The following is a 26,179-nucleotide window of genomic DNA, read 5'->3' on the forward strand; positions in this document are numbered from 1 at the left end:
CAGCACATGTACCAGATTAATGTCTGGTTCTTTCTATCTTTCCTTTGTCATTAATAAATAGACAAGAGAATTAGTCTGGTATGATTGGTAGTGGTGGGGATTAAATTGGGAACCTCAGATATGAAAGTCTGATGCTTTAGCAGTTGAGCTGTTTCCCTAGGGAAATTTTTTTTTTTTTTCTGCTAGGGCTTTACTGAGGCTTCATGCCTATACAGTTCCCCCACTCCTAGTGAATTTCTTTCTTTTTAAAAATACATTTTTTATTATCTATTTTATTTACTAGATAGAGACATCCAGAAATTGAGAGGGAAGGGGGTGATAGGGAGAGACAGAGAGACACCTGCAACACTGCTTTCACCACTTTCAAAGCATTCCCCCCCTGCAGGTGGGGACTGGGGGCTCGAACCTGGGTCTTTGTGCATTGTAACATGTGTGATTAACCAGGTGTGCCACCACCTGCCCCCCCAGTGAATTTCTTAAAATTTATTTTTTTTTATTATTAAAAAAATTTTTTTTGCCTCCAAGGTTACTGTCGGGGGGGGCTCAGTGCTTGCACCATGAATCCACTGCTCCTGGAAGCCATTTTTTCCCTTTTTGTTACCCTGGTTGTTTTACCATTGTTGTTATTATTATTGTTGTTATTGATGTCACTGTTGTTGGACAGGACAGAGAGAAATGGAGAGAGGAGGGGAAGAAAGAGAGGAGAAGAGAAAGACAGACACCTGCAGATCTGCTTCACCGCCTGTGAAGCAACTCCCCTGCAGGTGGGGAGGCGGGGGCTCGAACCGGGATCTTTCTGCCGGTCCTTGCGCTTTGCGCCACGTGCACTTAACCCACTGTGCTATCACCTGACCCCCTTAAAATTTTTTAAATTATTTTTATTTATTGGATAGAGACAGCCAGAAATTTAGAGGGGAGGGGGAGACAGGCAGAGAGAGAGAGAGAGAAAGACACCTGCAGTCCCGCTTCATCACTTGCAGAGCTTTCCCCCTGCAGGTGAGCACCGAGGGCTCGAACCCAGGTCCTTGCACATTGTAACATGTGGGCTCAACAAGGTGTGGCACCATCTGCCCCTATTTTTCCTTATTTGTTGGATAGAGACGGTCAGAAATCAAGAGGGAAGGGGGAGATAGAGAGGAAGAAAGAGAGATACCTGCAGCTCTGCTTTACTGCTCACAGAGCTTTTCTCCTGCAGTTGGGGACCAGGGGCTCAAATCCAGGTCCTTGTGCACTATAACATGTGTGCTCAACCAGGTGCACCACCACCCGGCCCCCATTTTTTTTTCAGACAGTCAATAAAAGATGGAGGAGGAGGGGAGGAAGCAATATCATAGCACTGTTGTACCACTTGTGAAGCTTCCCCTTTGCAGCAGTGCTCCCATATGGTGGCCAGTCTTGAACTGCACCCAGGACGGATTCCACCCCCAGCCCTGCCTGGCACATGGTTCGAGGTGCACCTTTTGTGGTCCCCAAAGATGGAGGTGGGGTTCACTTTTCAGCTGCATGGTAAAACGTGCACTTCAGGTGGTGAATCACCTCCTGGTCTGTTGCCCACCCCCTCCACCCCCACCCACTTCAGTGACTGACAGCCCCAGCAGGGATGCACTGACTGCACCCCAGACAGATCCCACCCCCAGCCCTGCCTGGCACACGGTTCAAGGTGCATCTTTTGTGGTCCCCAAAGATAGAGGTGGCATTCAGTTTTCAGCTGCAGCCTCTGGACTTTATTCTAGCCCTGGACATGGGGGTGGAAGTGGGTGGTACAGAGGGCTGAATCCTGACTCCATGCGGGAGGCAGGGGAGGCTGGGGTGGAGTGGGGTGTTGGGACCCCAATCAGGTCAGGGGTTGTCGCCAGGGTACGAGTAGTCCGGCAGAAAGTAGCGCTGCAGGGCGGGCTGCAGGAGTAGGGGGGGCAGGGGCCGGGCAGGCCGGGGCCAGCCGGGTGGGAAAGGCTGGAGCTCCACCCGGGGCAGAGGCAGCTTTAGCATCTTGATGGGGCCCTTCAGGCTACCTGCCCAGAATGTGGGCAACATTAGGCCTGGGGACCAACAGCACATTGATGCCTCAGGTCAGGGCTGGGGGGCACCCATTTTCTCTATCCATACTCACCCCTCATTCTCATTGGATAGTGCAGCATCCTGTGCCCCCGAAGCCCAAGCATGGACAGGCGCCTGGGGAAGGGCAGTAGCAGGAGGATATTTGGGGCAGGGTTTGGGGGGTGCTGTTCCCTATATCCTGCCCACCCCCTGCCTACTCACTGATCATCCAGATGTCCAGTGGACTGAGGTAGTACCACCTCGGGTTCCTCCTGCTGCTGGAGGCTGGGCCAAGGGTGTGGGCTCATGCCAGGGCTCATGCTGGGACTCAGCCCAGGGCTCAGGCAGGGGCTCTCCAACCCCTCCCACTGCCTCAGTCTTAGCTGCTCGCAAAAGGCATTGAGCAAGTCAGTGGTCCCCAGATCCAGAAAGTGTGTGCGGGCCCACTCGGTCAGCTCCAGTGGCAGAGGCTCCCCAAGAAGATCTGAGGATGTGGGGGAGAGCAGCTGGGTGTCGGTCAGGGAGGTAAAAGGTAGCAGCAGCTCTGACAGTGTGTGGTGGGTCTGCCATTGGCGCAGATGCATCAGTGACTGCTGATGCTCCAGGCCAGCAGAGTCTGCCTCCCCCTGTGACAGCACCATCGAGGGCGTCCTGGAGACAGTGGAGGAGGTCCGGGAGAGCAGGAAGGGTGCTCCGGACATCACTGAGGTCTGTGACAAGGCTTCCTTGGGTGTTGAGGGCACCGTCCAGACAGAGGACAGCAGCTCTGACAGCCTGATTAGGGTCGGCCTGAACATTCCCATCTGCACGGGAGGTGACTGGGGATGCGAGACCTGGTTCAGGGCTGAGCTGCCCCCCTAAGCAGGAGGCCAGAGGGGTGCAGTCCCCAATGCAGACACTCCTCCCCCACCAAAAGCAGAAGAATCCTGACAGAGGGCTGAGGGAGGCCAAGAAGCCCACAGCTTGAGGAAGACTCTGGGCCACGCCCACCCATGCCCACCAGGACCTGCAAATACTGCATCATGTCCTCCAGCTTCTGACTGCAGCACCTGCGCAGGGCGGCCTTGGAGACCAAGTCGTGACCCTGGACCCAGCTCATCATCTCCTTAAACAGGTAGCCCTGTGGGTCATGAAGGCCTAGCCCTTCCATCAGCTTCCTGATCTCGGCCCTGGCACAAGTGCAAAGAGCTTAGTGGAGGCCCCTTGGGCTGCGCTGAGAGCAGAGGAGCAGGACTCACTGGCATGATGGTGGTGAGTAGAGGAAGTAGGACATGAGCTCCAGCACCACATCTCTGGAGTCCAGGGAGCAGGCCAGGAGCAGCTGCAGTGCCAGGATCACAAACTTCTTCTGCACTGGGTCCTGTGCAGAGAGGGAGCTAAGCAGAGTGTGTGTGTGTGTGTGTGTGTGTGTGTGTGTGTTGGGGGAAGGCTAAATCAGATGTGCCTGGCTAGGGAGGGGCATGTCCAACAGGGATGGGGCTGGGGTGGGGGATGGGTAGGCCTGGAAGACAGGGCTGTGGACCAGAACGAAGGACAAGGGGAGTACACACCTGGAAGCTGGGGGGTGGCTCCGTGTTGAGCAGACGCAACAGGATGTCCTGCAGCCTGGCACACAGGCCTCTGCTCATGTCCGGTATCAGTCGAAGCAGTGCCTGCAGGAGGTGAATGCGGTCTCCCCAGGAGGCCCCCTCCAGTAGGTTAATGAATTGTGAGGCCAAGCCTTCCACTGTGCCCATCTCAGGATAGGCCTAGGGGAGGGGGATGTGCAGGGGTGCAAGGCCATCTTAGCCAGACACACTCTTGTCATTCCCTTAGCCAAGCCCACACTTCCCCTGAGAATCTCTGAACCTCCAGTGTGAAGATTGGGAAGAGCTTTTTGAACCAGTTCCGGATGACGAAATATTGCAGAAACTTGGGCAAGAACTTGTAGCGCTCTATCCAGGGGGAGCGCCCTCGCTGGTGCCGGGGGCTCAAGTGGATCTGGATGTCTTCATGGATGCTTTGAGGCTTCCAGAAGTGATGGGAGCTCCAGTGGTACTGGGAGTCCTAGGGAGGAACAGGCAGATAAAGCCACCTCTCCATACCTACCAGGCCCTGCATTCCTGGGGACAGCCAGTACCTACAGGAGTACGAATCTCTTCCGATTCCATCTGACTGATTATGCTCTCTGCTTGGGACCAGGAAAGATCCAGTTTCTCCTCTTGCACTGTAATAGACCCCACTGACATGGACACCGACATTGCCTTTTCTGGCTCTTCCATGTCTTCCTCAGACTCTTCTTTCCACTGGATTGGTTTCTGTAGCCGCCCATAATACATGCTATGTCTCACCAGCCACTCATCGTCCTGTCCTATCTGTGGAAGGAGAGCATGAGCACCTGCTGGATGCCAGGAGTTGGTTGACCCCCACCCACCCACCAACCCCTCTTGCCTCTTGATGGTGGTGGTCATGGAGCAGAGCCAGGTCTCCTAGCCCACTGATCTCCTGCTGATGCCACAACTTTTGCAGCACCACGGAGTTGGGCACATAGCCTGGGAACTGGATGGGCAGCAGGAAGTGCTGCAGGGTGGGCAGAACAGGGGAGCTGAGAGTCTGACCTCCCTGCTAGCCCAGAACCCCACCTTCTCAGAACTCCCCTGCCAGTCTCTAAGGGCATAGTGACCCACAACACAGAGACAGGTAGAGAGAACCTTCAGAAATTGGCTGACAGGCAGATCATGAGCCACTGATTATTGACAAGAGGCAGTCTGAGTACCAGCTGGTCTCTGGGGACTCTGACACCCTGCATGCTTCCCATAGGCTTCTGACCCATCCCTGGAGCAGGGATGCCTATAAAAAGAGTAGGGAGGGCTGGCAAGATAGCTCACTTGGATAATGTGCTGCTTTGCTAAAAGAATCAAGTGTGGCTCAGGAGGTGGTATAGTGGCTAAAGTGTTGGACTCTCAAGCATGAAGTTCTGAGTTCAACTCCCAGCATCACTTGTGCCAGAGTGATGTCCTGGTTCTTTCCCTTCCTCTCTCATGAATAAATCTTTTTATTTTTTTATTGGGGATGGAGGCCTGGGAAGTGGCTCAGTGAACAGAGTGTATGCCTTCTGTGTGTGAGTTTTTTGGTGTGATCCCTTAGCACTCCATGGAAGTACCATGGACAGCACCAAGGATAAAAATGGGTGGAACTTCATGGACAGTTGAGTGATACTTTGGTCTCTTCCCATTCTGTAAAACCACACAGAAAGAGGGCTGGCTGATGGCACACTGGTTCAATGCACATGTTACTATGCACAAGGATGCAGGTTCAAGCGCTTGGCCCTCACCTGTAAGGGGAAGCTTCATGAGTGGTAAAGTGGTGCTGTGAGTGTCTCTTTCACTCTTTCTTAAAATAGATTTTTTTTTTCCTCCTCCAGGGTTATTGCTGGGCTCGGTGCTTGCACCTGGAGGCCATTTTTCCCCTTTTTTGTTGCCCTAGTTGTTGCAGCCTCGTTGCGGTTATTATTGCCATTGTTGACATTGCTTTGTTGTTAGATAGGACAGAGAGAAATGGAGAGAGGAGGGGAAGACAGAGAGAGAGGGGGAGAGAAAGATAGACACCTGCAGACCTGCTTCACCGCCTGTGAAGCGACTCCCCTGCAGGTGGGGAGCCGGGGCTCGAAGCGGGATCCTTATGCCGGTCCTTATGCTTTGCGCCACCTGCGCTTAACCCACTGCGCTACAGCCCGACTCCCTAAATTTTACTTATTTTAATGAGATCTCTCACTGATTATTACAGACAGAAATGCCAGAACACTGCTCAGCTCTAGCTCATTGTGCTGAGGATTGAACCTGGGAGCCTGGAGCCTCAGATATTAAAGTCTTTTTGCTGGGGTGGGGCATTAGCACAGTGGGTTAAGCACACATGGCTCGAAGCGCAAGGACCCTTGTAGGGATCCAGGTTTGAGCTTCCGGCTCCCCACCTGCGGGGGGTGGGGGGGGGTTGCTTCACATGCGGTGAAGCAGGTCTGCAGGTGTCTATCTTTCTCTTCCCCGTCTTCCCCATCTCTCAATTTTTCTCTGTTCTATCCGACAACATCAATAACAACCACAACAATGATAAAACTAGAGCAACAAAGGCCTCTAGGAGCAGTGGATTCATAGTGCAGGCACCGAGCCCCAGCAATAACCCTGGAGGCAATAAATAAATAAAGTCTTTTTGCATTATCATTATGCTATCTCCCCATCCCTCTCTTCTTCTCTATCTCCCCCATTCCATCTCAATTTCTCTGTCTTTATCCAATAAATGAATAAATAAAATACAATAAAAGTAAATGGAAAAACAAGCCAAAAAAAGGGACTGGAAGATAGCTCATTGGGTAAAGTATATATCTGCACTATGAATCCACTGCTCCTGGAGGCCATTCCCCCCCATTTTTAAATTAAAATATTTTAAATTATTATCTATTCCCTTTTGTTGCCCTTGTTGTTTTACTGTTGTAGTTATTATTGTCGTTGTTGGATAGGACAGAGAGAAATGGAGAGAGGAGGGGAAGAAAGAGAGAGGGAGAGAAAGACAGACACCTACAAACCTATTTCACCACCTGTGAAGTGACTCCCCAGCAGGTGGGGAGCCGGTGGCTTGAACCAGGATCCCTATGCTGGTCCTTGGGCTTTGCACCACCTGTGCTTAATCCACTGCGCTACCGCCCAACTCCCTTTTTTCCCCTTGTTGCCCTTGTTGTTTTATCACTGTTGTGGTTATTATTTTTTTTTGTTGTTGTTGTTGGATAGAACAAAGAAATTGAGAGAGGAGGGGAAGACAGAGAAGGGAAGAGAAAGACAGACACCTGCAGACCTGCTTCACTGCTTGTGAAGCGACCCCCTTGTAGGTGGGGAGCCGGGGGCTCGAACCGGATCCTTACTCCGGTCCTTAAGCTTTGCGCCATGTGTGCTTAATGCACTGCGCTACCACCCGACTCCCGTAAAGTACATATCTTACCATGAGTGGGACCCTGGATTTAATTTTGGCACCATGTAGGAGCACTATAGACAGTATCAAGAGAACTCCATGGAGGGTGGAGTGGTGTTTTGGCCTCTTTCTCTCTTTCCTAATCTCTCCCTTCCCTCTCCTTTCTTAGTATATAGAATTGAAAAATCTGAGTCAAAAAGGCTGCTCTATAGTACTGTGCATGTTCAAGGTCCTTGGTTCAACTTCTAGCACTACATTGGGGGATGGGATCATGAAGGATTATAAGAGCCTGGGAGGGGTGGCTGAAGGTTTGAGGAAAAGGTCCAGCTACTGAAGGGATGAGTGACCCACCTGGCAGAGGATCTGGCAGGAGCTGGGAGACAGACTAGGGCCTATGAGGGTGTCTGGGTTTTGGGGAGAGTGTGGGAAGGGTGTAGATGTCCATGATGGAGGGTGGTATCCCTGTTCTCCCCAGTGGAACTCAGCCATCCAGCACCTTCCCTGGGGTTTGCTGACAGAGACCTGTCCCGGGAGCTCAATTCCTTAGCTGTCCATAGAGCACAGCAGGACACAGGTAGGTAGGTAGGTGTGTGTGTGTGTGTGTGTGTGTGTGTGTGTTTGTGTGTGTGTATATGTGTGTGTGTGTGTGTGTGTATGTGTGTGTGTGTTCTAATCTCTGCAGCCTTTGGCACAGGGAAGCTAGGAAGCAGGAGAAGGTGTCCCTGCAGGGTAACACTCCTGGGCAGAGCTAAGTCTCTCACCTTACTGGCATCAATGGTGGCTGGAAAGAAGCCTCCAAGGTTGGAGGGAAGCTCTCTGGGCCGCTTCTCCAGCAGCAGAGGGATCTGGGCAGAGACAGGAGCTCAGAGGCAGCCAGGACCTCAGGCCTGCGGGATGAACAGCAGCCCACCTGTGGAGGTTCTTACTGGGGGTGGCAGCTGGGGCTCAGGGGGCTCTATGGCTTCAGGCTTCGGGCCCTGGAGGTACTCTGACAGCACTTGCAGGTCCAGACTGAGGCCCAGGTCTTCACTCAGGGAAGAGAAGGCTAGCAGCTGGAGCACAGGGTGTAGTAAGGATGAGTCCCAGGCTGGGCTCGGGCTCAGAGGGCAGGACGCAGGGCCAGGAGGCTCACCTGGGATGCCCTGCTATGCACCCCCAAATGGGGGGGAATTCGTGCCAAGCGCTGGCTTAGGGTGGGCATGATGGTCTGGTGGTCCACACAGACATCTGTATGCTTGAGACTGGGGGGCTCTCTGTCCACTGCCAGGCTAACAGAGCTCCACATCTGGGGGGTGCCTCCGGATTGCATATCCTGGAGGAAGTGGACAGGCAGAGGGACAGAGTCAAGGCTGGGGGAGGAAGGGGCTGGGTCACTGTTGAACAGGGACAACGACAACCCAGCACCCACCGCAAAGCAGGTGCCGTAGATGAGACGGATATAGTTCTCAAAGGCGTCCTGGCGTTGTTTTGCAGATAGGGGCTGCTTGGTAGCTGGGCCCACCAAACCAAGTTTCAGCTGCTGAAGGTCCTGGTCCCGGGCAGCAAGGGCTGTTAGGTCCTGAGATGAAAGCCAGGGGTCAGTCCTTTCTTCCCTGCAGTCTTGATGTATACTCCCAAGGCACATGGATCCCAGGCTGCCCTCTGGGGTGAAGGGGGAAGGCCCATCCCAAACCTTCTTTGTCACTGCCTTCTGTACTGTCCCTGCTGGGTGCTGGATGGAGGGCTTGGCCGTGCTGTGGACAGGGAGGGGCACAGATGGGACACTGACTGCCCTTTCTTGGGGCGTTAGGTGGTGACTGGGAGAGAGGGCCCAGCAAACAGTGTGAAGTGGGGATGCCATGCCCAGGACAGGTTTGTAGTAGTTCAGGGGCTGGGAGTCCTGATGTCTTCTGCTGGGGGCCCACAGCTGGGGCTCAAGAGACAGCGGTCTTGTGACCCACTCAGGGGGGCACACCTGAGGCTGGCCACCCCACGCAGGACAGCAAGCCTCTGCATCTGGGTGGAGGTCAGCAATTCCTGGCTCATCAGAGGCAGTGGAGGGTCATTCACCACACTGGGGGCCTTCTGGCATAGGATCTGAGCAGGGGGAGAAGACAGCCTAGAGCTCAGGGCCAGGGGCCCACTTGCCCACCACTCTCCTACCCAGAACTTGGTGCTCCCTGCTCACCATCACCAGGTAGGATGTGGGCAGGTAGACTTGGTGGGACACCAGGCAGAGGCGGGAGCCAAGCGCCAACACCAGGTCTCCACTATCGCTGCAGAAAGCCAGGGCTTGTGGGGCACCATCAAGCTGCAGGAGCCTGGGGGTTCAGGGCCGAGAGTCCAGCATCCACCCCTTGGGGGTAGAGAGCTGAAGCAGCATTCAGGACCAGGCCTGCCCCTCTGCCAGGCACTAGGTTCCAGCAAGGGCAGAGGGATGGAATGCCCAGCTGGCTGGAGGCCTAGTCCCAGCCTCCCGGCAGCCCCCGCTCACCGCAGAAGCCGGTTCTCTGCTGTCCAGATGCGAATGGTACAGTCCAGGCTGGAGCAGGCATATAGCTTGAGCAGTGGACAGCAGCAGAGTCCTGGGGGCCGGGCTCAGGGTAAAGCAGCAGAGCCCTGCAGTGGCCTGGGCTGCCCCTTGGCCTTACCTCCTCACCTGTGATGTGGTCCATGGGGTCATCCTGAGGCCGGTGATCATAGCGTGAGCTCTGGCCCAGACAGAACTGCACCAGGCCATAGGTGGCAGTGTCTGGGTCCTCAAAGCCCACGGTGATGCACTTCCCTATGGCGCAGAGTGCCACAGCCAGGTGGCAGGAGGCAAAGGTGTGTAGCAAGCTCAGGCTCTCCTCAGCATAGGGGAAGACTCGCCACACCTTCACAGTCAAGTCCTCTCCTGCAGGGTAGAAGCAAGGGCTGGATCTCTGGGGGCAGTATAGGGAAGGGCTCCTGGGCCAGCTCTGGGGAGGAGAGGGACTGACCAGAAGTCACGATGGTACTCCAGGTGGACGCAATGGCAGTGACAGGGCCTGGGCTGTGTGCCTTCAGACGGAACACAGTCTTCCAGGTGTGCCATTCAAACACCGACAGCGAGCCATCTGTGTGCCCCACTATGGGCAGGTACCTATGGGAGACAGGATCCTGCTGGCCCTGCTCTGCCCCAGCCTGCCCTTGCTGACTCTGTCACCTACTGATTTACTTTTTTTGTACCCATTTGTTGATAGAGAATTTGAGAGAGGAGTGAAAAAGAAAAAAACCTGCAGCACTACTCCACTGCTCGTGAAGCTTTCCCCCTGCAGATAAAAATGGGGGCTTGAACCCCTATGTGAAAAGTAACGTCTACTCTACTGGGTATGCAACTGCTCAGCCCCCACCTGTTTTTGTCCTTCTTTGCCCTGGCCAAATCGCGGCTCGTAGCTGGGGTGCCCCTGCGCTGGTTCGCGGCCTTCCAGGACTTAAAGGCTCTGTTGGGATCTGTGAGGTGGCTGTAGAGGTGCAGGCAGCAGGGCCTGGGTCCAGGGGTAGGTGGGGGGCACTCCCGGTGCAGCACACGCATGGGGCAGCACGCCGCAGTGGCGCACACTAGGTCCCCGGTGTGTGTCAGCACCCACAAGACCTCAAGTGGCAGGCAGTAGGCCACTGCGGCTGCACGGTCCTCGGGTTCCAACAGCAGCGCACTAACAGTCTGCCCAGTGGATCGCGACACCAGGTAGACTGAGCCGTCTGCGCAAGCGCACACCAGCCTCACTGGCAGGGAGGGGCTAGTGGGCGCGGGCAGCGAGGGCGCCACCTGCAGGTGGAGCACTGGCGCTGATAGCTGCGCCAGCGTTGAGTACAGCTTGTGCAGGTGCCACAGCTGCACGCAGTTGGTTCTCACAGAGATCACGGGGCAGCCGGGGCGGGCGGGTGGCAGCAGGAGCTTCACTGGTGTGCTTTTATCATAGGGGTCCCAGGCGCAGAGCTCCACCTCGCCCACCTGCGCTGAGGTCTGTAGGTCCCACGTACGCAATGTCCCATCCAGGGCAGCCGACAGCACCAAGAGAGTGTTGGGAAGCACAGTGAGGGCTGTCACTGGGCCTGTGGGAGACCCACCAGTTATTGGGACATTAGGGACTCAGGGAAGGTTGCAGTCAGCTTAGAGCTGGTGGCCAGAGTGTCAGGGGGTTCTGCATAGCCAGGAGTGCCTTAAGGCAGAGGGCAGAGCACCAGGCATACCTGTGTGGCCCAGGAACACCATCCGGATCTGCCAGTCAGAGTCCCACACTTTAACCGTGCTGTCCCAGGATGCTGTCACCACGACCCTCAAGTCTTCACAGTATGCCAGGTCGGAAATGGTGCTGGAGAAAGGCCCTGTGGACTTAGTGCCCCACTCCACCCCATCCCCCATGACAGCTACGTTTACTCATCTACCTGCTTCATGATCCCCTCACCTCCATCCCACCGCCCCACCTGGCTGCTCACATTTTATGTAGGTCGTGCTGTACATCTGTGAGAGACCAGGCATGCAGATCAAAGGTGAGCACTGATGAACCATAGGCAGCATAACAGCAAGGAGTGTGGTGGGGAGCCAGGGCCCCCAGAGCCAGACGCTCGAGTGCTCCCCCAAGGCTTGGTGGTGGCTGCAGAGGTGATCCACATGGCACCAGGCGATGACCCCCCGAGCGGAACCTCCAGAGTGCCAGAGCTCCTCCTGCTTCTGCCACTAGCAGCAGCCCCAGTTCAGGCACTGGCAGGCAGCAGGTGGGTTCTCGGCCTGATGCCCAGCCTGTGCCTGGGTTACTTAGCCACAGCAGGTGGAAGTTGGACCTTAGTAGGACCAATCCCATGGGGCCCCAGCCCACAAAGCGGCTCACATTCCCCAATGGGCCCAGTACTGACGCCAGTCCTTTAAGTGCCAGGGGGGCCTTCAGCGTCCTGCGTGCCCAGCCGTCCTCCTTATGCAGGTGCAGGTAGCCTATGCCATCCAGCACCACAAAGCGCTTGTCTGCTGGGTCCTGTGCTAGGGAGCTCACTCTGGCTGTCACCTGCAGGCAGCGCAGTGGCTCTAGCCCATGCTTCAGGAGTGTCACGTGTAGCTCAGCTCTCTTTGCCTGGAGGTGGGGGGGAGGCCCACTTTCAATGTTCAGGGAAGGGCAGGGGTGGTACTGGGGACCCCAGGGGGTTAGAACCAGTTAAGAGGCCTATGGGCTGCCGCCACAGCAATCACACCTTTTCCACCACACCATGGAGATTCATGCGGAGGTACAGCCAGAGCTGGCGGGCACGGGATTGCAAAGTCAGGATCTGCCACTTGGAACTGCTGGTGAAGACCTCTGAGACTGGCTCCGAGAATGACAAGTCTGTGGGCCATCAGCAGTAGGACTGTCACCCTGTGGCTGTGGGGTCCCCAACCCTGGAGGCCATGGGCAGCATGGAGCCTTGCAGGGCTGGGGGACTGCCCCAAGGTCTAATAGTACCAGCAGAAAGAGAGCACCAGTTCCTGGGGAGTGGGCCCCTATGTGGAAAGGCCAAGATGCCTCACCATTCCTTTCCTTAAGCACACCAGGATCTGGGTTGGCAAAGCAGTCAGCATCGTACACATCCTCATCCTGACTCAGGTTGTCACCTTCACTTGATAAAGGGCTGCTCCGCCGCACCACTTTCTTCTCCACTTTTGTCCCCATGTAGCCTGCAGGAGCTCCAGGCCCTGGCCCAAACCGCTCAACAGCGCCCAACTGTTGCTAGGCAACCTGACGTCGTTGGCCCCGCCCAGTCCCACATCGTCCCGCCCCCGGCCCCCACAAAAGTTGCGGTCCACACGGAGTCACAGAAACTTTTATTGGAAACAAACGAGCTGCAGCAAAGTGACACTCAGTGCACGGCTGCCCAATGGGCAAGGTGAGGGGTAAGGGTGGGCCCAGGCTGAATGGCCACTCAGGCCCCTTGGGCTGGAGTGTGCAGGCCCAGGCCTGACCCAGTACAAAATACAAAAATAAACTCTGTAATCCAGCTGCCCTGCCGGTCAGTTCGTGAGGGGAAGGCAGTGGCCCTTCCCACCAGTCCCTGTGCTGTCCTGTCCAGCAACAGTGTGGGCAGCGGGAGCCCTGGGAAGAGGGGCCAAGGGCTAGGTGGGCGTGGCCACGGTTGTGCTGGAATTGGGCAGTAGCAGCAGGCCCCGCCCCCAAATGGACAGGTCCACGCACTGGTGGAAGCTGGATGAAGCCCGGGCCTCTGCTCCTGCTCCTCACATACAGATCACTGGGACCCTGATGGAAGTGAGCACACAACATATCCTGAGGAGTCAGGCAGCAGGCTTGTCCTCTGTCCTGCCCACCCCAGGCTCAGGAACCCAGGCCACCATAGCCAGCACATACCTGTCCTCCTCCATGGCGCTGGTCTCCTCCAGGGCACCCTCCCTGCCTCCAACCCTGGTCTCTTCCTCCTCTTCTTCCTCCTCTTCTTCCTCTCCCAGCTCCATGTCCAGTTCATTTCCTGCCTCCGAGGGAGTGTAGGTGGAGCCACTGGAGGAGGTAGGGGATAGGATCTCAGGACTATCTATCCCTGGTGTGCTGCTGACCCCAGGGAGGATAAGAGCAGAAGAGGGTGGGCACTGCTGGGAAAGTGGGGTGAGCCAAACAAGGATCTGTGGGGTGGGGGGACAGCCATCAACCTGATGGATCGGCAGCTGAAGAAGACAATCCTCTTGAGCCGCTTGTTGTAGAAGAAGTAGTTGAAGGACCAGAGGCTGCCATCCTCCCCAAAGGGGTCTGAGTCCAGGTCTGGGTTGTAGCTAGGGAGTGTAGGGTGAAGGTGGTATGAGGCCCCTGGTATTGCACACACCTGGGCTGGGCCCTACACATGTGCCAGCCCACCTGTAGATGTCACATTCAGCCAGGCAGATCTCTTCGTCCACTGCGTTCCACAGCTTTGGCTTCAGAGCCTCGAAGTCTTCACGCACAGCTGAGAACAGGCTGCAGTTGACCGCATTCACCACCTAGGGTGGCCACACACAGTTGGGACTGACTGGATCTCAGAATACCAGGGACAGGATAGTGCCCAGGGGCCACCACAGATGGGGGAGAGCCATGGGGAGAGTCATGGGGCTGCTGGTCCCATCCCTGTCCCCCCCCCACCTCCCCCTGACCCTCACCCAGCTGAGGCTGGGTTCCCGGCTGAACTCGTGGCTTCGGGCTGTGCTGAAGTCATAGTCAGGGCGGAAGGACTCGTTGAGTGTGGCAATCAGGTAGAAGAGTGTCTTCCGGCTGCACTTGTCGCTGAGGGGGCTCTCATCCTCGCCGCCTTGGCTTTTGCTCAATCTGCACAGAGATCCATCAGCCCACCCATGCCCCGCACTCTCCTGACTGCCCCCTGCAGGCAGCCCTCACTCACCTACTAGGACTGAGGCCTGAGGTCTGGGGTGGGGACAGTGCCTCAAGCACGTGTGGCTGGCCCTCCTGGCAGAACTGCTTGAACATGTGTTTATCGTCTCCTGCCATCTTACAGGAGTAGCTCTCAATTCTGCAGAACAAGCAGACCGTGACCCAGGCGGCACCTCCCACCCTCGCCCTGACACCACCACGTGGGAACAGCTGGAGACCCCCTCACCTGCCAATAATGTGGGCATCTCCAGTCTCCACTGTCAGCTGCGAGTTGATGGCCTCGAAGCTCGAGTTCTCCAAGAGCTTCATGTCCTTGGGGAAGGGGTCTGCACTCAGAAGGACTAGTGCTGCCTAAGGGAAGGAGGCCAGGTATGGGTGGTTGTCCTCCTGCCCCGCCTTCAGCCAGCCCCCAGTAAGCAGAGCCAGGGTAAACAAGCTGCAGCAGGCGTGAGATCCTATTACCTGAGAATGGTCAGCCCAATGCCCGCCTCAGCCACACCCCCTGCACCTCATCCCAGCCCTGGGACCAAGGAGGTGGCCTCCAGGGAGCCTCTCAGACTGAGGTTTTAAGTTGATCCTCTGCACACACCCTAACCAAAAAGGAGCCTCACCCTCCATGGGGTCAGTGGGGTACCCCCGGGTCTGGCTTTGCACCGGGTCAGGTCCCTGGATGCACCTCCTCCCCTGTTCTCGAGGGGCTTTCTGCGAGGGAGAAAGGAAACCCACGGGCTCCTTCGTTCTTTACTAGTGCGTCTTTCTTCGGACACCAAGGAGCGGAGAGTGACCTCTCTGGCTCCGTAGGGCCTGTCTGTGGGCCGCTCTGGCGCTTTACTGCCGGTTAGGCAGCGCCTGAAGGGGAAGCCCGGCCAGTCCACACAGGACTACGAATCCCAGGACGTAGTGCGTCGAGGTGCGCACGCGCAAAGGCGCGAGGTCTGCTGGGGACTGTAGTCCCGAGGGCCCCGGGACGGCGTCGGGCTCGGGCGGACACCCACCTGCTAGGCTAGGCTCTACTGGGCGGGGCACGACCGGGCCGGGGCGGGCGGCGGCGGTGCCGGCGAGAAAGCTGGGCGGGCTTCGGGAGGCGCGAGCTCTTCAAGACCGGAGGGCAGCGGTGCGGCCTCCGCTAGGGTCGCGCTGTATCCGGGGGAAGGAGCTCTGCGGCGACGTCCCGTTACTCCAGGCCCTGCCGGCCCGTCCGGGCTGCCACCGCGACATAGCCTCGCCCCTGCACGGCGCCCGACTACCGCGACCGACCTGCTTGCCGACCGCCACAGAGAGCCCCGCGAACGAACGAACGACGGCGACGAGTCAGCGACCTCTGCTCTCCCCGGCCGGACAACAACAAGCGCCCGCAAAGCCCAGCCCCGCTCCTCGCAGTGGCCGACTCTAGCCGCCGGGATCCAGAGTTTCGATAGCCATAGGAGGGGTTGCCCGTCGCTCAGCCTAGTTCCCCACTCCTATTGGCTACTGAGCCTGTCAGTCACTGCTCACGGTGCCTGAGCCTTCCCTCCTCTCTGGCGGTCATTGGTCACTGCTTTTCATGCCCCGCCCGGGTAGGCGGGACCTTGGCGCGCGCTGTGTGGGCGGGGCCAAGAGCTGGTGGCTAAAGTCGATCGCGAAACCCTGAAGTGGAAGGCGGGGTTATAGCCCCCATTTGGTCACAACAAGGCGCACCTCCCGCCTCCAATGGTAGTTGATATTCCGTCCTTTAATTTCAGGCCTTCAGACCCCGCTAGGGTCCCGGGACCCTTGGGCCGTGTCCCTCGGGCGTAAAGCGGGAGTATCAAATGCGGCAACTCCCGTACTGGGAAGTTTTGACAGCGCCCGGAACCCCAGAGTCACAGTCGGAGTTTCCGGCCGGCTGCAGCTCGCGATGGCCCCAAAGTAAGGAAGGGGCACGGGGGTGGGGGTGGGGGACTGGGACGCTACCGAACCCGAGATGGTGCCGCCCGTGGGCGGCGCGGCAGAGATTTCGGAATCGAGCTCAGCCGCGGTGCTTCAGACGGTGGATGCCGCGGTGCAGCCCATGCCGCGGTGCAGCCCCTGGACGTGGGGCCGGACGTAGAGGCTGCGCTGCGGAGACTGCAACTGAGCGCGGACTCTGGGCGGCCCGGACACTTTGGGTGGAGCTGCTGGGCGAGGGGCAGGGGGCGGTGAGTGGGGCGGGGTTGCGGCTCGCTCCCGACTTCCCGTCGCTGTCTCGAAGGTGGGAACTGTGCTGGCGCCCCAGGGGCTGGAGATGGCAGCGGGCGGCACTGGCCTGGCTTCTCCCCCGCAGGTCGGCGCCAGGTGGCCCTTGGAGTCGGTCTCCTACCCCGTCCGAGGCTCCAGACAGAACGAGTTGGGGCTGCCGCCCGCGGGCGCCGAGGCGCTCGGCCGGCTCTTCCCCAGCGCCCGGGACGCAGGCGGTGGGCCGCCCTGCTCGCAGGCCCCGCAGAGGGGTGGGATGGTCAGTGCTTAGGCCCGGGACTGGCCGCTTGATCGCGGGAGGGACCCGCTGCTGCTGCAGCGACCAGGCCTCGGGGGCAGTGTGGGGGTGCTAGGGGCAGGCTGGCTCACTGAACCCGCAGAAGCCGCAGCCGAGCTCTGGGGAGAACAGAGGGTGGAGCACCAGGGGAATGTGCAGGGTAGAGCGCGCAGGGCTGCAGGCCCGCTGCAAGGCGCCCTGTGGGGATGGTGACAGGCTCCGATTTGCGTCAGTTGAGACCGGTTGCCACTTGCACCCTGGTGGGGTGGTGCAGAATGGCCAGGAGAAGGGTGTTTCCCAGGAAGCCTAAGATGGAACGGGCTAGGCTTCATGACTAACTGGAAGAGGTAGTGGCTGAGACAGGAAGATGGAGGGACGTGGGGCTCCCAGAGAGGGGGCGGGGGCTGTCTAGGAGGGTGTGAGCCAAGTCCTTACACATCTGGTGTGTACAGCGTATCTGGACTAACGCTGGGGCTCAGCAACAGAAGTGCTATAGAAAGGATGCAGGTAGACAGTGCAGGAAAAAGCCCATTAATGAGCCCGTACCAGAGGATAGGAAGCAAATTTCACTGTTATGGGGAAGCCATGACATTTCCATAGAAAACTTTTCCCCATTCACTCACCTGCTCATTTATCAGTCTTGTGTTTGAAGGCGGCTGTGTATTAATTAAGCACTCCTTTAGACCTGGAGGTACTTATCAGTACTAGAACTTCCTGCACTCTTGGGGATTGCATTTGTAGGAGGGGAGCCCATAATATGTTATTTAATAATTTTCTTTCTTATTTTTATTTACCAGAGTGCTGCTCAGCTCTCGCTTATGGTGGTGCGGGGGGATTGAACCTGGGGCTTTGGAGCCTCAGGCATTTGCATAACCATTATGCTATCTCCCCCACCCTGTTCCTCAATTTTTTTTTCCCCTCCAGGGTTATCACTGAGGGAGGCTCAGTGCCTCTACTATGAATCCACTGCTCCTAGAGGCTATTTTTTCCCTTCTGTTGCCCTTGTTTTATTGTTGTAGTTATTGTTGTTATTGATGTCGTTGTTGTTGGATAGGACAGAGAGAAATGGAGAGAGAAGGGGAAGACAGAGAGAGGGAGAGAAAGACACCTGCAGACCTACTTCGCTGCCTGTGAAGCAACTCCTCTGCAGGTGGGGAGCTGGGGACTCGAACCGGCATACTTAGGCTAGTCCTTGTGCTTTGCGCCACCTGCGCTTAACCTGCTGCACTACTGCCCGACTCCCTCATTCTTTAATTTTTAAAAAATATTTACTTGGGGAGGTGGGTGGTAGTGTGGCGGGTTAAGCGCATGTGTGGTGCTAAGCGCAAGGACTGGTGTAAGGAGCCTGGTTCGAGCCCCCGGCTCCCCACCTGCAGGAGAGTCGCTTCATAGGCAGTGAAGCAGGTCTGAAGGTGTCTATCTTTCTCTTCCCCTCTGTCTTCTCTTCTCTCCATTTCTCTCTGTCCTGTCCAACAACAACAACATCAATAACAACAACAGTTAAAAAAAAAAAAGGGCAACAGAAGGGAATAAATAAATATTTAAAAAATATTTATTTGGTAGAAATTGAGAGGGAAGGGGAAGACAGGGAGATAGATACATGCAGCACTGCTCCACTCACTACTCATGAAGCTTCCCCCTTTCAGGTGGGAACCAGGGGCTTGAACCTGGATCTCTACCAAGTATGCCACCTTTCAGCCCTTTATAGGTTTTAGCAGAAGTTGGAAGGGGTTGCAATTTAAAATTGGATGTCAAGGAAGACCTCACTCAGGTGACACCTGAGCGAACTGTGTGAGTAGTTGTAGCAGAGACAAAAGCCCCTGGGGTGTTGCATGCTCAGAGCCCTGCTTATCAATGGGTAGACAGCTCAGAGTCCCCAGGGCCTGATGATGGCAGAGGGAGGTAAGAAAGGGGGATAGCAGTCCCCAGCTTTGTACAGAGGCAGCAGCATGAGAAGTAGCCCAGGTGCTGATGGAGGTCCCTGAGGCCACCAAGAAGCCACTCTTCCTGAAGGTTTCCTGTGAACAGCTCCTGAAGGCCAGTTTTGATTTGATTTTAGATCCTGCAGAGCATCCCTGGCTTGCAGAGAGCCTGTAGAGAACAAAAGGACCAGCCTCTGGAGGAAGGGGACAGGTGGGGCCAGTAATAGCAGGGTTCAGAAGGACTCCAGGGTCTAAGGACAGGTGAAGGGTAGCTGTAGCTGGAAGAGGGTTTGGCAGGGTCCCTGAGGAGCTAGCAAGACCAAAACTGGGCTCTGGCTGAGATTAAAGTGAAGGGGCAGAGGTTTTACAAGCCTTCAGGGACTTAGAAAGTGTTTAGTAAGGGGTCTGCCTCTTGGGAGGCCAGCAGCCCATACCACTCTTCTCCTAGGGAACAACTGCCCACCTCCAGCCTTGGGGTCAGAAGCCAATCCTATTTTGCTGCCCAGCCCCCTTGAAGTGGCCACACCCAGCTCATCCCAAATCAAGGTGGATCAGCCTCGGAGCCCTGGAGCCCTGATGGCGAGAGGTAAAGACAGGTAGCCTAAGGACCTGGGGAAGCAGAGTATGCACAACTGTGTGGCTCTTTCTTTCCCTACAGAAGAGCTCGCTGGGCGCCTGGCCCAGGCCATCCAGGGTGGGGACAAGGAAGAGGCGGCTAAAGTGGCAGCCACTTTGGCCCAACAGCATGTGACCCTCAGCATCCAGCTCCAGGAGGCCTGCTTCCCTGCTGGCCCCATCAGGTGAGACCTGGACTTGTGCTTGCCCTGCCCTCCAAGGCTCCTCCATCCCCTGACCCACATTCCCACCCAGGTTGCAGGTCACTGTGGAGGATGCTGCATCCTCTGCGCATGTTACACTGCAGGTCCACCCCCACAGCACTGTAGCAACCCTTCAGGAGCAGGTGAGTAGGGTCCAGGCAGCCCTGCTGGGATGGGCGGGCCCTATGGCCCTGCTTCAACCCTGGCCTTGGCCTCAGGTGTTCTCGGAGCTTGGCTTCCCACCGGCTGTGCAGCGCTGGGTCATTGGAGGGAGGCTCTGTATGTCTGAGTGCAGCCTCGCTTCCTATGGGATATGTCATGATGGGGACCCTGCCTTCCTCTACCTGCTTTCAGCCCCTCAGGAAGCCCAAGGTCAGTCTTGGGGTAGGGTGGGCACAAGAGGGGATGCAGCCTGACAAAGCCCTGAGTCCTACCCCTGTGCAACAGGACGCAGCTCTCAGCACCCTAAGAAGATGGATGGAGATCTAGGCTGCCTGTTTTCTCAGTCGTTGGGGGTGTCCTGTACCCCTCAGCTGGCGAGTGCTAGCCTCCCCAGTCCCCTTCAGGTGGGCTAGACCCTGGGATGGGTGGGTCTGGGCACTCTAAGGACAGAGTGGGTAGCAGCTGTGTCCCTGCTTCCCCCAGCCTGGGTGGTCCTGTCCATCCTGCACTTTCATCAACACCCCAAGCCGGCCTGGCTGTGAGATGTGTAGTACCCAGAGGCCCATCGCCTGGGACCCCCTGTCCACAGCTTCTACCCTGCAGCCACCAAAGGTATCAGAGGGTTTGGGGAGGGGGACAGGGCAGCAGGACAGGCAGAATGACCTGTCTTCCTCCTGCTTCTAGGTCCTAAGAAGAGAGGAGGGTCTTTCCCTCCCTGGCCCCAGTTCCCTGAATACTCTTCTGAACCTCTCAAGGGACCTCTGCTGACTTCACCTGGGGACAGAGGTGGGGGTGGGGTAGAGGGAATCCTTGAGCTGAGTCTTTTTTTTTTTAAAGCAAAGCACTGCTCAGCTCTGGTTTATGGTGGTTTGGGGGGGTTGAACCTGGGACTTTGGAACCTCAGGCATGAGTTTCTTTGCAGCCAGAATCATTAAAAACACTTCTGAGCCAACCATGTACCCCTTCACTGTGTTATATAGCCCATATGGAGGCCAGAGAAAGGCACACAGTCCCACTGGCCTGAACTTGATGAAAGGGAGGTTCCATGGCCAGGTCGAGGTTGAACCTCAAGCTTCAGTGCTTCCGGGATCTTGGAAGTCTGTGTTAGACCCTAAGGACGCCTTCCACCGTCCACCCAGGTACTCTTCCCCACTTCTCCCCCCATCACTCCCATTGGCATATATGGTTAGGATATAGCCTTTGGCCTGCCCCTCATGGAAGTCAGAAAAGCTGAGAAATGGGAGCCCTGAGTCAGGGTTCTGTTAATGCTGCAGAACTGCTCTCCAAGACTTGCCACTGATGGCTTCCCTGCCACTCTCCCCTCCCCTTTGAGCCAGGAGCTGCTGGTCACGTGGTGGGCTGCTAGAAGACACCGTCTACAGCACAGCCCCAGGGCTCCACTCTGCTCCATTTTCAGTGGAGGCAGCACTTCAGGTGTCCGGCTATGTGCTGGGTGACGCCTACCTGCTTTCTGAGTAGTCACATCCTTCTCTCCAGTCACTGCCCAGCTCCACTGAGCCCCCAAACAGTACCTGTTGCGAATACCTTCAGCCCCCCGTGAAATGCTGCCTAAGACTCCCTTCTATCCTCAGGATGGAGGCCGGGTAGCTGATTCCTGGTCATACAGGCCCCACTTCCACTTCTGTAACAGCTAATTCCACCCCAGTGAATGCAGTCTCTGCCTTCAGCAGCTCTACCTCCATCTCCCTCAGCAGGGCAGCACTGGTGGTGAGTTGGTGACACTACACAGGATATGCTGATGCTCAGAGCTAGGACCTCAGTCCCAGAATTCCTGCAAGCCCATATGCCCATCAAATAATAGTCCCAGTGTGTATTTTGAGAAACTTAATTTATTCCCATAATGGGGACTGCAGAATCTGGAGTTTGAACCCGCTCATCTGTCCCCTCCCCCCTTGTCTCAGACAAAGAGGGCCGACTGAGGCCTGATAGACCTAAGGTGGCTCCTTGGCATGAGGGACCATACAGGCAGGATGTCAAGCAGACTTTGGGCAGGTTCACTTGGGTGGACGATATGCCAGCTTCCGGCTCTTCAGGACTGACCATTTATGCCTCTTCATGGCGTAGATCAGGGGCAGCAGTAAGCCCATCATCATCAACATCTGGGGGTGAGACACACTCAGAAGGGACCTCAACCCAGCTCCTAGCTCTACTCCCGTACCTGCTATGCCCTTCATCCAACCCTTTACCTTGAGACCCATACGCTTGCGATGGTCGTGCTCTGGCTCAGATGTCCAGCGCAGGAAAGTAGACACATCCTTGGCTATCTGAGACATGGTAGCTGGGGTGCCTGGGGACAAGAAGTGGAAAAGGGTGGCCTTGGGGTCCTGTCCTAGGACCTCAGAGCACCACCACCCTACATTCAAGAAGCAGAGGCAGGAAACCTAAAGTTTCAAAGTGGATGGGACTCCACCTCCAGCAAACAGATGAGCCTAGATTCCACAGACAGGACTGTGAAGGCTGGCTGCCCATGGCAGGTTGACAAGGCCTCAGCCAAAGAGGCTGCAGAACTCAGAGGCTCAAAGGAAGATGATATGGCTTGCCCATCCCCAGCTTACCGTCGTCGAACTCCAAGACCTCATTGTAGATAGGTGGAGCCATGCCAATGGCCTGGCCAGGAAAATAGGGGTTGAAGTACAGGCCTTCTCGAAGTGACACCCCAGTGGGTGGCTCACAGTAGCCCGTGAGCAGAGAGAAAACATAGTCCTCGCCACCATGCCTGGAACCAGATTCAGCACTTCAGCAGGGCACCAGGTGGACTGTGCCCCCCCCCCCCCACAGGACACTCACCGAGCTCGCACGATGTAACTGAGGTCAGGGGGCAGTGCTCCATTATTGGCAGCTCGAGCAGCTTCGGGATTGGGGTATGGTTTGGGAAAGTAGTCAGTCAGCTTCCCTGGCCGCATGAACATCTCTCCATCCTCATTGGGGCCATCCTGAATCTCCACCTGCCACCAAGAGCCTGTCACAACCTTGCTGTCACTACAGCAGGCACCCCAGCCCAGGGTGCTCCACGCCCTCAGGCCCCGCACCTCCTCAGCTAGGGCCTTGACTTCTTCCTCTGTGTAGCACACACCTACAAGGTGGCGGTAAGCCACGTAGTCCATGCTGTGGCAGGAGGAGCACACCTGCTTGTAGACCTGGAAGCCCCTCCGGATGCTGAAGAGAGCAGAGAGTTAGGGGTCTCGAGGGGCCCACCCAGTATGCTCCAACAAGCACAGATCGTCCCCCTTGACCCCGGTTGCCCCCGCGCACCTGGTGTGGTCGAGCGAAGAGAGGAGGCTGCGGTGGGACCACGGGTAGCTGGGCGGGTGCAGCTCCAGGTCACTGGCGCTCACGGCTGTGTGCAGAGCAGCGACCAGGCCCGCGCCCCCAGCTGCCAGCATGCCCAGCGCCGAGAGCATCACTTTGCGGCCCCGGGACGGGCCGGACTTGGACGACAGGGGCACCGCCTGCAATAGCGCCCCGCTCAATGGCTGTCCCCACCCCCATTCCTCCGCCCTGAGCATGGGGTGGGCCGGGGAGCCAGCCCAGGAGAGCAAGGGTGCAGGGGAGCTCCAAGGTCACGCGTTGCTGACCGAGGTCAGGCTGAGGTCAGTTCAGGACGCGCGCGGGTCTGCGAGACCAGAGGGGCAGCGGGCTGAGCACGCACCCCCAGAAAGGCCCCCGCCCGCCCGATCGCCAGTCCGTCCCGCAGCCCCCGAGCCCGCACGCGGCGCCTCCATTGCTTGGAGAGACGGACACCCTGCCCTGTTCCCCACGCCCAGGGTCCGGCGGCAGCGGGAACCCAGCTGGGCTGTGGGCGCCGGTGGCCGAGGCCGTCCCCAGCTGTCTGGCTTGCACCCCGAGCCTCCCCGCCGTGACCTTCACGGGGCTGCGGGGCCGCAGGGGCGAGCAGGGTCCGAGCTGGCGCTCACCTGAGGCGTCCGCAAAGGGAGCTGCCCGGGCCGCGCGCCACACAATAGAGTCCGCGCCCGCGCGCCGGGCAACCCGGCGCCCCGCGGGCCCAGCACCGCTCCGCGAAGCGAGGCTGCCGCGGCTGCCATCTTGGCCCTCTTCAGCGCGGCCGCCTCTCCCGACGGCCTCTGCGGCTGCACCGGAGCTCAAACTCGCGAGATCCAGGGAGCTAGAGGCGGAGCTGGGGGTGTGGGGCGGGGCTTGCAGTACCTGCCAAGATTGGGCAAGATTTGGGTCCTGTGGCCCGCCTCCCTCTCCACCCCTGGGCTGTATGAATGGGGCAGAGTGGCACCTCTCCACTCCCCACTACTGGGGTCCCCCGAATCATGCCCATTGGAAGCAAGAGTTCCTATTGTGAAGCCAAGGTCGCTCTAGGAACTATTGTCAATCATCTTTGAAAATGAAAAAAAGACAAAGGACTTTAGAATAAACTAGAAAAAGATTTCAGTCAACTATCAGAACTCTGGAGATCCAATATTTACAACATCCAGGGGAGTGCTTCATGGAAGAAAAAAAAAAAAAGTTTAGTCTTTAGCAGAAATAACTGACTCAGTGAACGCGTGCTGGACCCTCAAATATAATAAGGCCCTAAAGTTTTGCAGATACCTATCATGGTGAGATAAGAAATTCTACCCATGTGTCAACAACTGTACTTACTGTAAACCAATAACTCCCCAATAAAAAAAATTGAACACACACACACACACAATGAGGTCCTGAGTTTAATCCCCAGTAATTGTCTATGACATTGTGATAGTCTGGTCTTACTCTCATCAGTCTCCTAAAATGAATAAAATAATTCTTAAGAATAATAATTAAAAAGGGGCTGGGCGGTAGCGCAGTGGGTTAAGCACACATAGCGTGAAGTGCAAGGACTGGCGTAAGGTTCCCATCTGCAGGGGGGTCACTTCACAGATGGTGGAGGTCTGCAAGTGTCTTTCTCTTCCCCTCTCTGTCATCCCCTCCTCTCTTTGAGTTCTCTCTGTCCTATCCAACATAAACAGCAGCAATAACAACAACAATAATAAACAAAAGAGAAACTATAGCCTCCAGGAGCAGAGGATTTGTAGTGCAGGCACCAAGCCCCAGCAATAACCCTGGAGGCAAAAAAAAAAAAAAAAAAAAAAGATGAAAGGAGGGCCTGGGAGATAGTATTGCTATTATGCAACAAAGATTTTCATGCCTGAGGCTCCAAGGTTCCAGGTTGAATCTCCAGCACCATCATAAACAGGACCTGAGTAGTGCTCTGGTAAAACAAACAAACAAAAAATTGTCAGCTTTACTAATTTTATTTTAGCCACAGCTCTGCTCACCTCTGGCTTATGAACTATCTCCTAGATTATTTACATATTTCAAAAAATTAAGCAATTACTGTTGTTTGTTTTAGAAACAGAGAGAAAGACACAACACTAAAACTTCCCAGAGTGGTGGGGGCCAGGTTCAAATCTGGGTCAAATGCATGGCAAAGGAGGCTTTTCTAGGTAAGCTACCTTGCTGGCTCAAAGTATTTTTAAATTTTTTAAAAAATATTTTATTTATTTTACTTTTGAGAGAGATGCAGATGGAGACAGAGACAAACACCAAAGCACTGCTCAGCTCTGGCTGATGGTGGTGTAGGGGACTGAACCTGAGACTTTGGAGCCTCAGGCATGAGAGTCTGTTTGCATAACCATATGCTATCCCCCCCCCCCTTTTTGTTTTAAAGATTTCACTTAGGGGCAGAGTGGTGGTGCACCTCATTAAGTACACACATTACAGTGCATAAGGACTTGGGTTCAAGCCCCTGGCCCCCAACTGCAGAGGGATAGCTTCACAAATAAAGCAGGTCTGCAGGTGTCTTTTTCTCTCCCTCTCAATTTCTGTCCTAGCCAATAAAATGGAAAAAAAAAGGGGGGGGGCAGGCAGTGGTGGACACAGTTATGCAAGCATAGTACCAAGTGCAAGTACCCAGGTTCAAGCCCCCAGCTTTCTACCTGCAGGGGAGACACTTCATGGGTGAAGCAGCTCTGCACATGTCTTTGTCTCAATTTCTGTCCTGTCAAATAAAGTAAAAAATGTCCTCCAGGAGTAGTGGATTTGTAGTGCAGACACCAAGCCCCAAGCAAAAAAAAAAAAAAAGGCCACCAGAAGCTAAGGCTTCAGTGTCAGTACTGAGCCCAGTGATAACCCTGGAGGCAGAAAATAAAAATTTCATTTACTTATTAATAATTATTTATTATATCCAGATTTATCATGTCCTCTAGACACTACTGCTTTCAGTGGATTTTCTTTCCTCTAGGTAAAGGGTGAGAGACAGAGACAGAGATATTGCTGAAGCTTCCTCCCTACATGTGCTCCTATGTGGTGACCCAGGGCTCAGGTTTTAGTACCTGAGGAGTCCTGCATGGTAATTCATGTGCTCTACCAGGTGAGCCATCTGCCAATCCCTCAATTATTATTATTATTTTCCTCCAGGGTTATTGCTGGGCTTGGTGCCTGCACCATGAATCCACCACTCCTGGAGGCCATTTTCCCCCCGTT

General features: G+C 56.0%; 4 protein-coding genes across 5 annotated transcripts; 1 reads left to right on the forward strand and 3 right to left on the reverse strand.

Annotated features, from left to right (window-relative positions):
* Positions 1-1,696: 1,696 nt before the first annotated feature.
* Positions 1,697-12,625, reverse strand: WDR97 (WD repeat domain 97). Of its 2 annotated transcripts, XM_060197570.1 has the most exons (24): positions 12,476-12,625; positions 12,163-12,293; positions 11,416-12,044; positions 11,170-11,291; positions 10,329-11,031; positions 9,936-10,078; positions 9,614-9,850; positions 9,449-9,539; positions 9,143-9,275; positions 8,930-9,051; positions 8,648-8,708; positions 8,384-8,533; positions 8,108-8,287; positions 7,902-8,027; positions 7,737-7,820; positions 4,468-4,596; positions 4,161-4,391; positions 3,886-4,083; positions 3,588-3,785; positions 3,276-3,397; positions 3,044-3,206; positions 2,260-2,855; positions 2,111-2,172; positions 1,697-2,012 (listed from the first exon to the last, which is right to left on the reverse strand). In XM_060197570.1, exons 1-24 carry the CDS (start codon positions 12,615-12,617, stop codon positions 1,840-1,842), a joined length of 4,926 nt encoding a protein of 1,641 aa, XP_060053553.1. In that variant the 5' UTR covers positions 12,618-12,625; the 3' UTR covers positions 1,697-1,839. The 2 variants fall into 2 exon arrangements, with proteins under 2 accessions (XP_060053553.1, XP_060053562.1); XM_060197579.1 differs by lacking the exons at positions 1,697-2,012; positions 2,111-2,172 and having other exon boundaries at positions 2,351-2,521.
* Positions 12,626-12,757: 132 nt separating this feature from the next.
* On the reverse strand, positions 12,758-15,762 carry MAF1 (MAF1 homolog, negative regulator of RNA polymerase III). The gene is made up of 8 exons (XM_007516023.3): positions 15,308-15,762; positions 14,539-14,663; positions 14,323-14,451; positions 14,084-14,249; positions 13,806-13,927; positions 13,604-13,723; positions 13,308-13,454; positions 12,758-13,199 (listed from the first exon to the last, which is right to left on the reverse strand). The coding sequence occupies exons 2-8, from the start codon at positions 14,619-14,621 to the stop codon at positions 13,178-13,180; spliced, it is 789 nt and encodes a 262-aa protein (XP_007516085.1). The 5' UTR covers positions 14,622-14,663; positions 15,308-15,762; the 3' UTR covers positions 12,758-13,177.
* A 486-nt stretch (positions 15,763-16,248) lies between these two features.
* SHARPIN (SHANK associated RH domain interactor) lies at positions 16,249-20,636 on the forward strand. Its single transcript, XM_060202161.1, is given in 12 exon segments — positions 16,249-16,317; positions 16,320-16,434; positions 16,437-16,468; positions 16,594-16,764; positions 18,491-18,573; positions 18,842-18,915; positions 19,153-19,290; positions 19,363-19,504; positions 19,575-19,665; positions 19,741-20,088; positions 20,168-20,296; positions 20,369-20,636. Coding segments are annotated over 12 exon segments (1,470 nt in total). The 5' UTR covers positions 16,249-16,254; the 3' UTR covers positions 20,453-20,636.
* Positions 20,637-21,514: 878 nt separating this feature from the next.
* LOC103107244 (cytochrome c1, heme protein, mitochondrial) lies at positions 21,515-23,787 on the reverse strand. The gene is made up of 7 exons (XM_007516022.3): positions 23,620-23,787; positions 22,958-23,154; positions 22,735-22,861; positions 22,493-22,650; positions 22,261-22,421; positions 21,892-21,992; positions 21,515-21,804 (listed from the first exon to the last, which is right to left on the reverse strand). The coding sequence occupies exons 1-7, from the start codon at positions 23,746-23,748 to the stop codon at positions 21,700-21,702; spliced, it is 978 nt and encodes a 325-aa protein (XP_007516084.1). The 5' UTR covers positions 23,749-23,787; the 3' UTR covers positions 21,515-21,699.
* Positions 23,788-26,179: the final 2,392 nt, after the last annotated feature.

The sequence above is a fragment of the Erinaceus europaeus genome, chromosome 1, assembly GCF_950295315.1.
Source record: "Erinaceus europaeus chromosome 1, mEriEur2.1, whole genome shotgun sequence".
NCBI classification, from domain to species: domain Eukaryota; kingdom Metazoa; phylum Chordata; class Mammalia; order Eulipotyphla; family Erinaceidae; genus Erinaceus; species Erinaceus europaeus.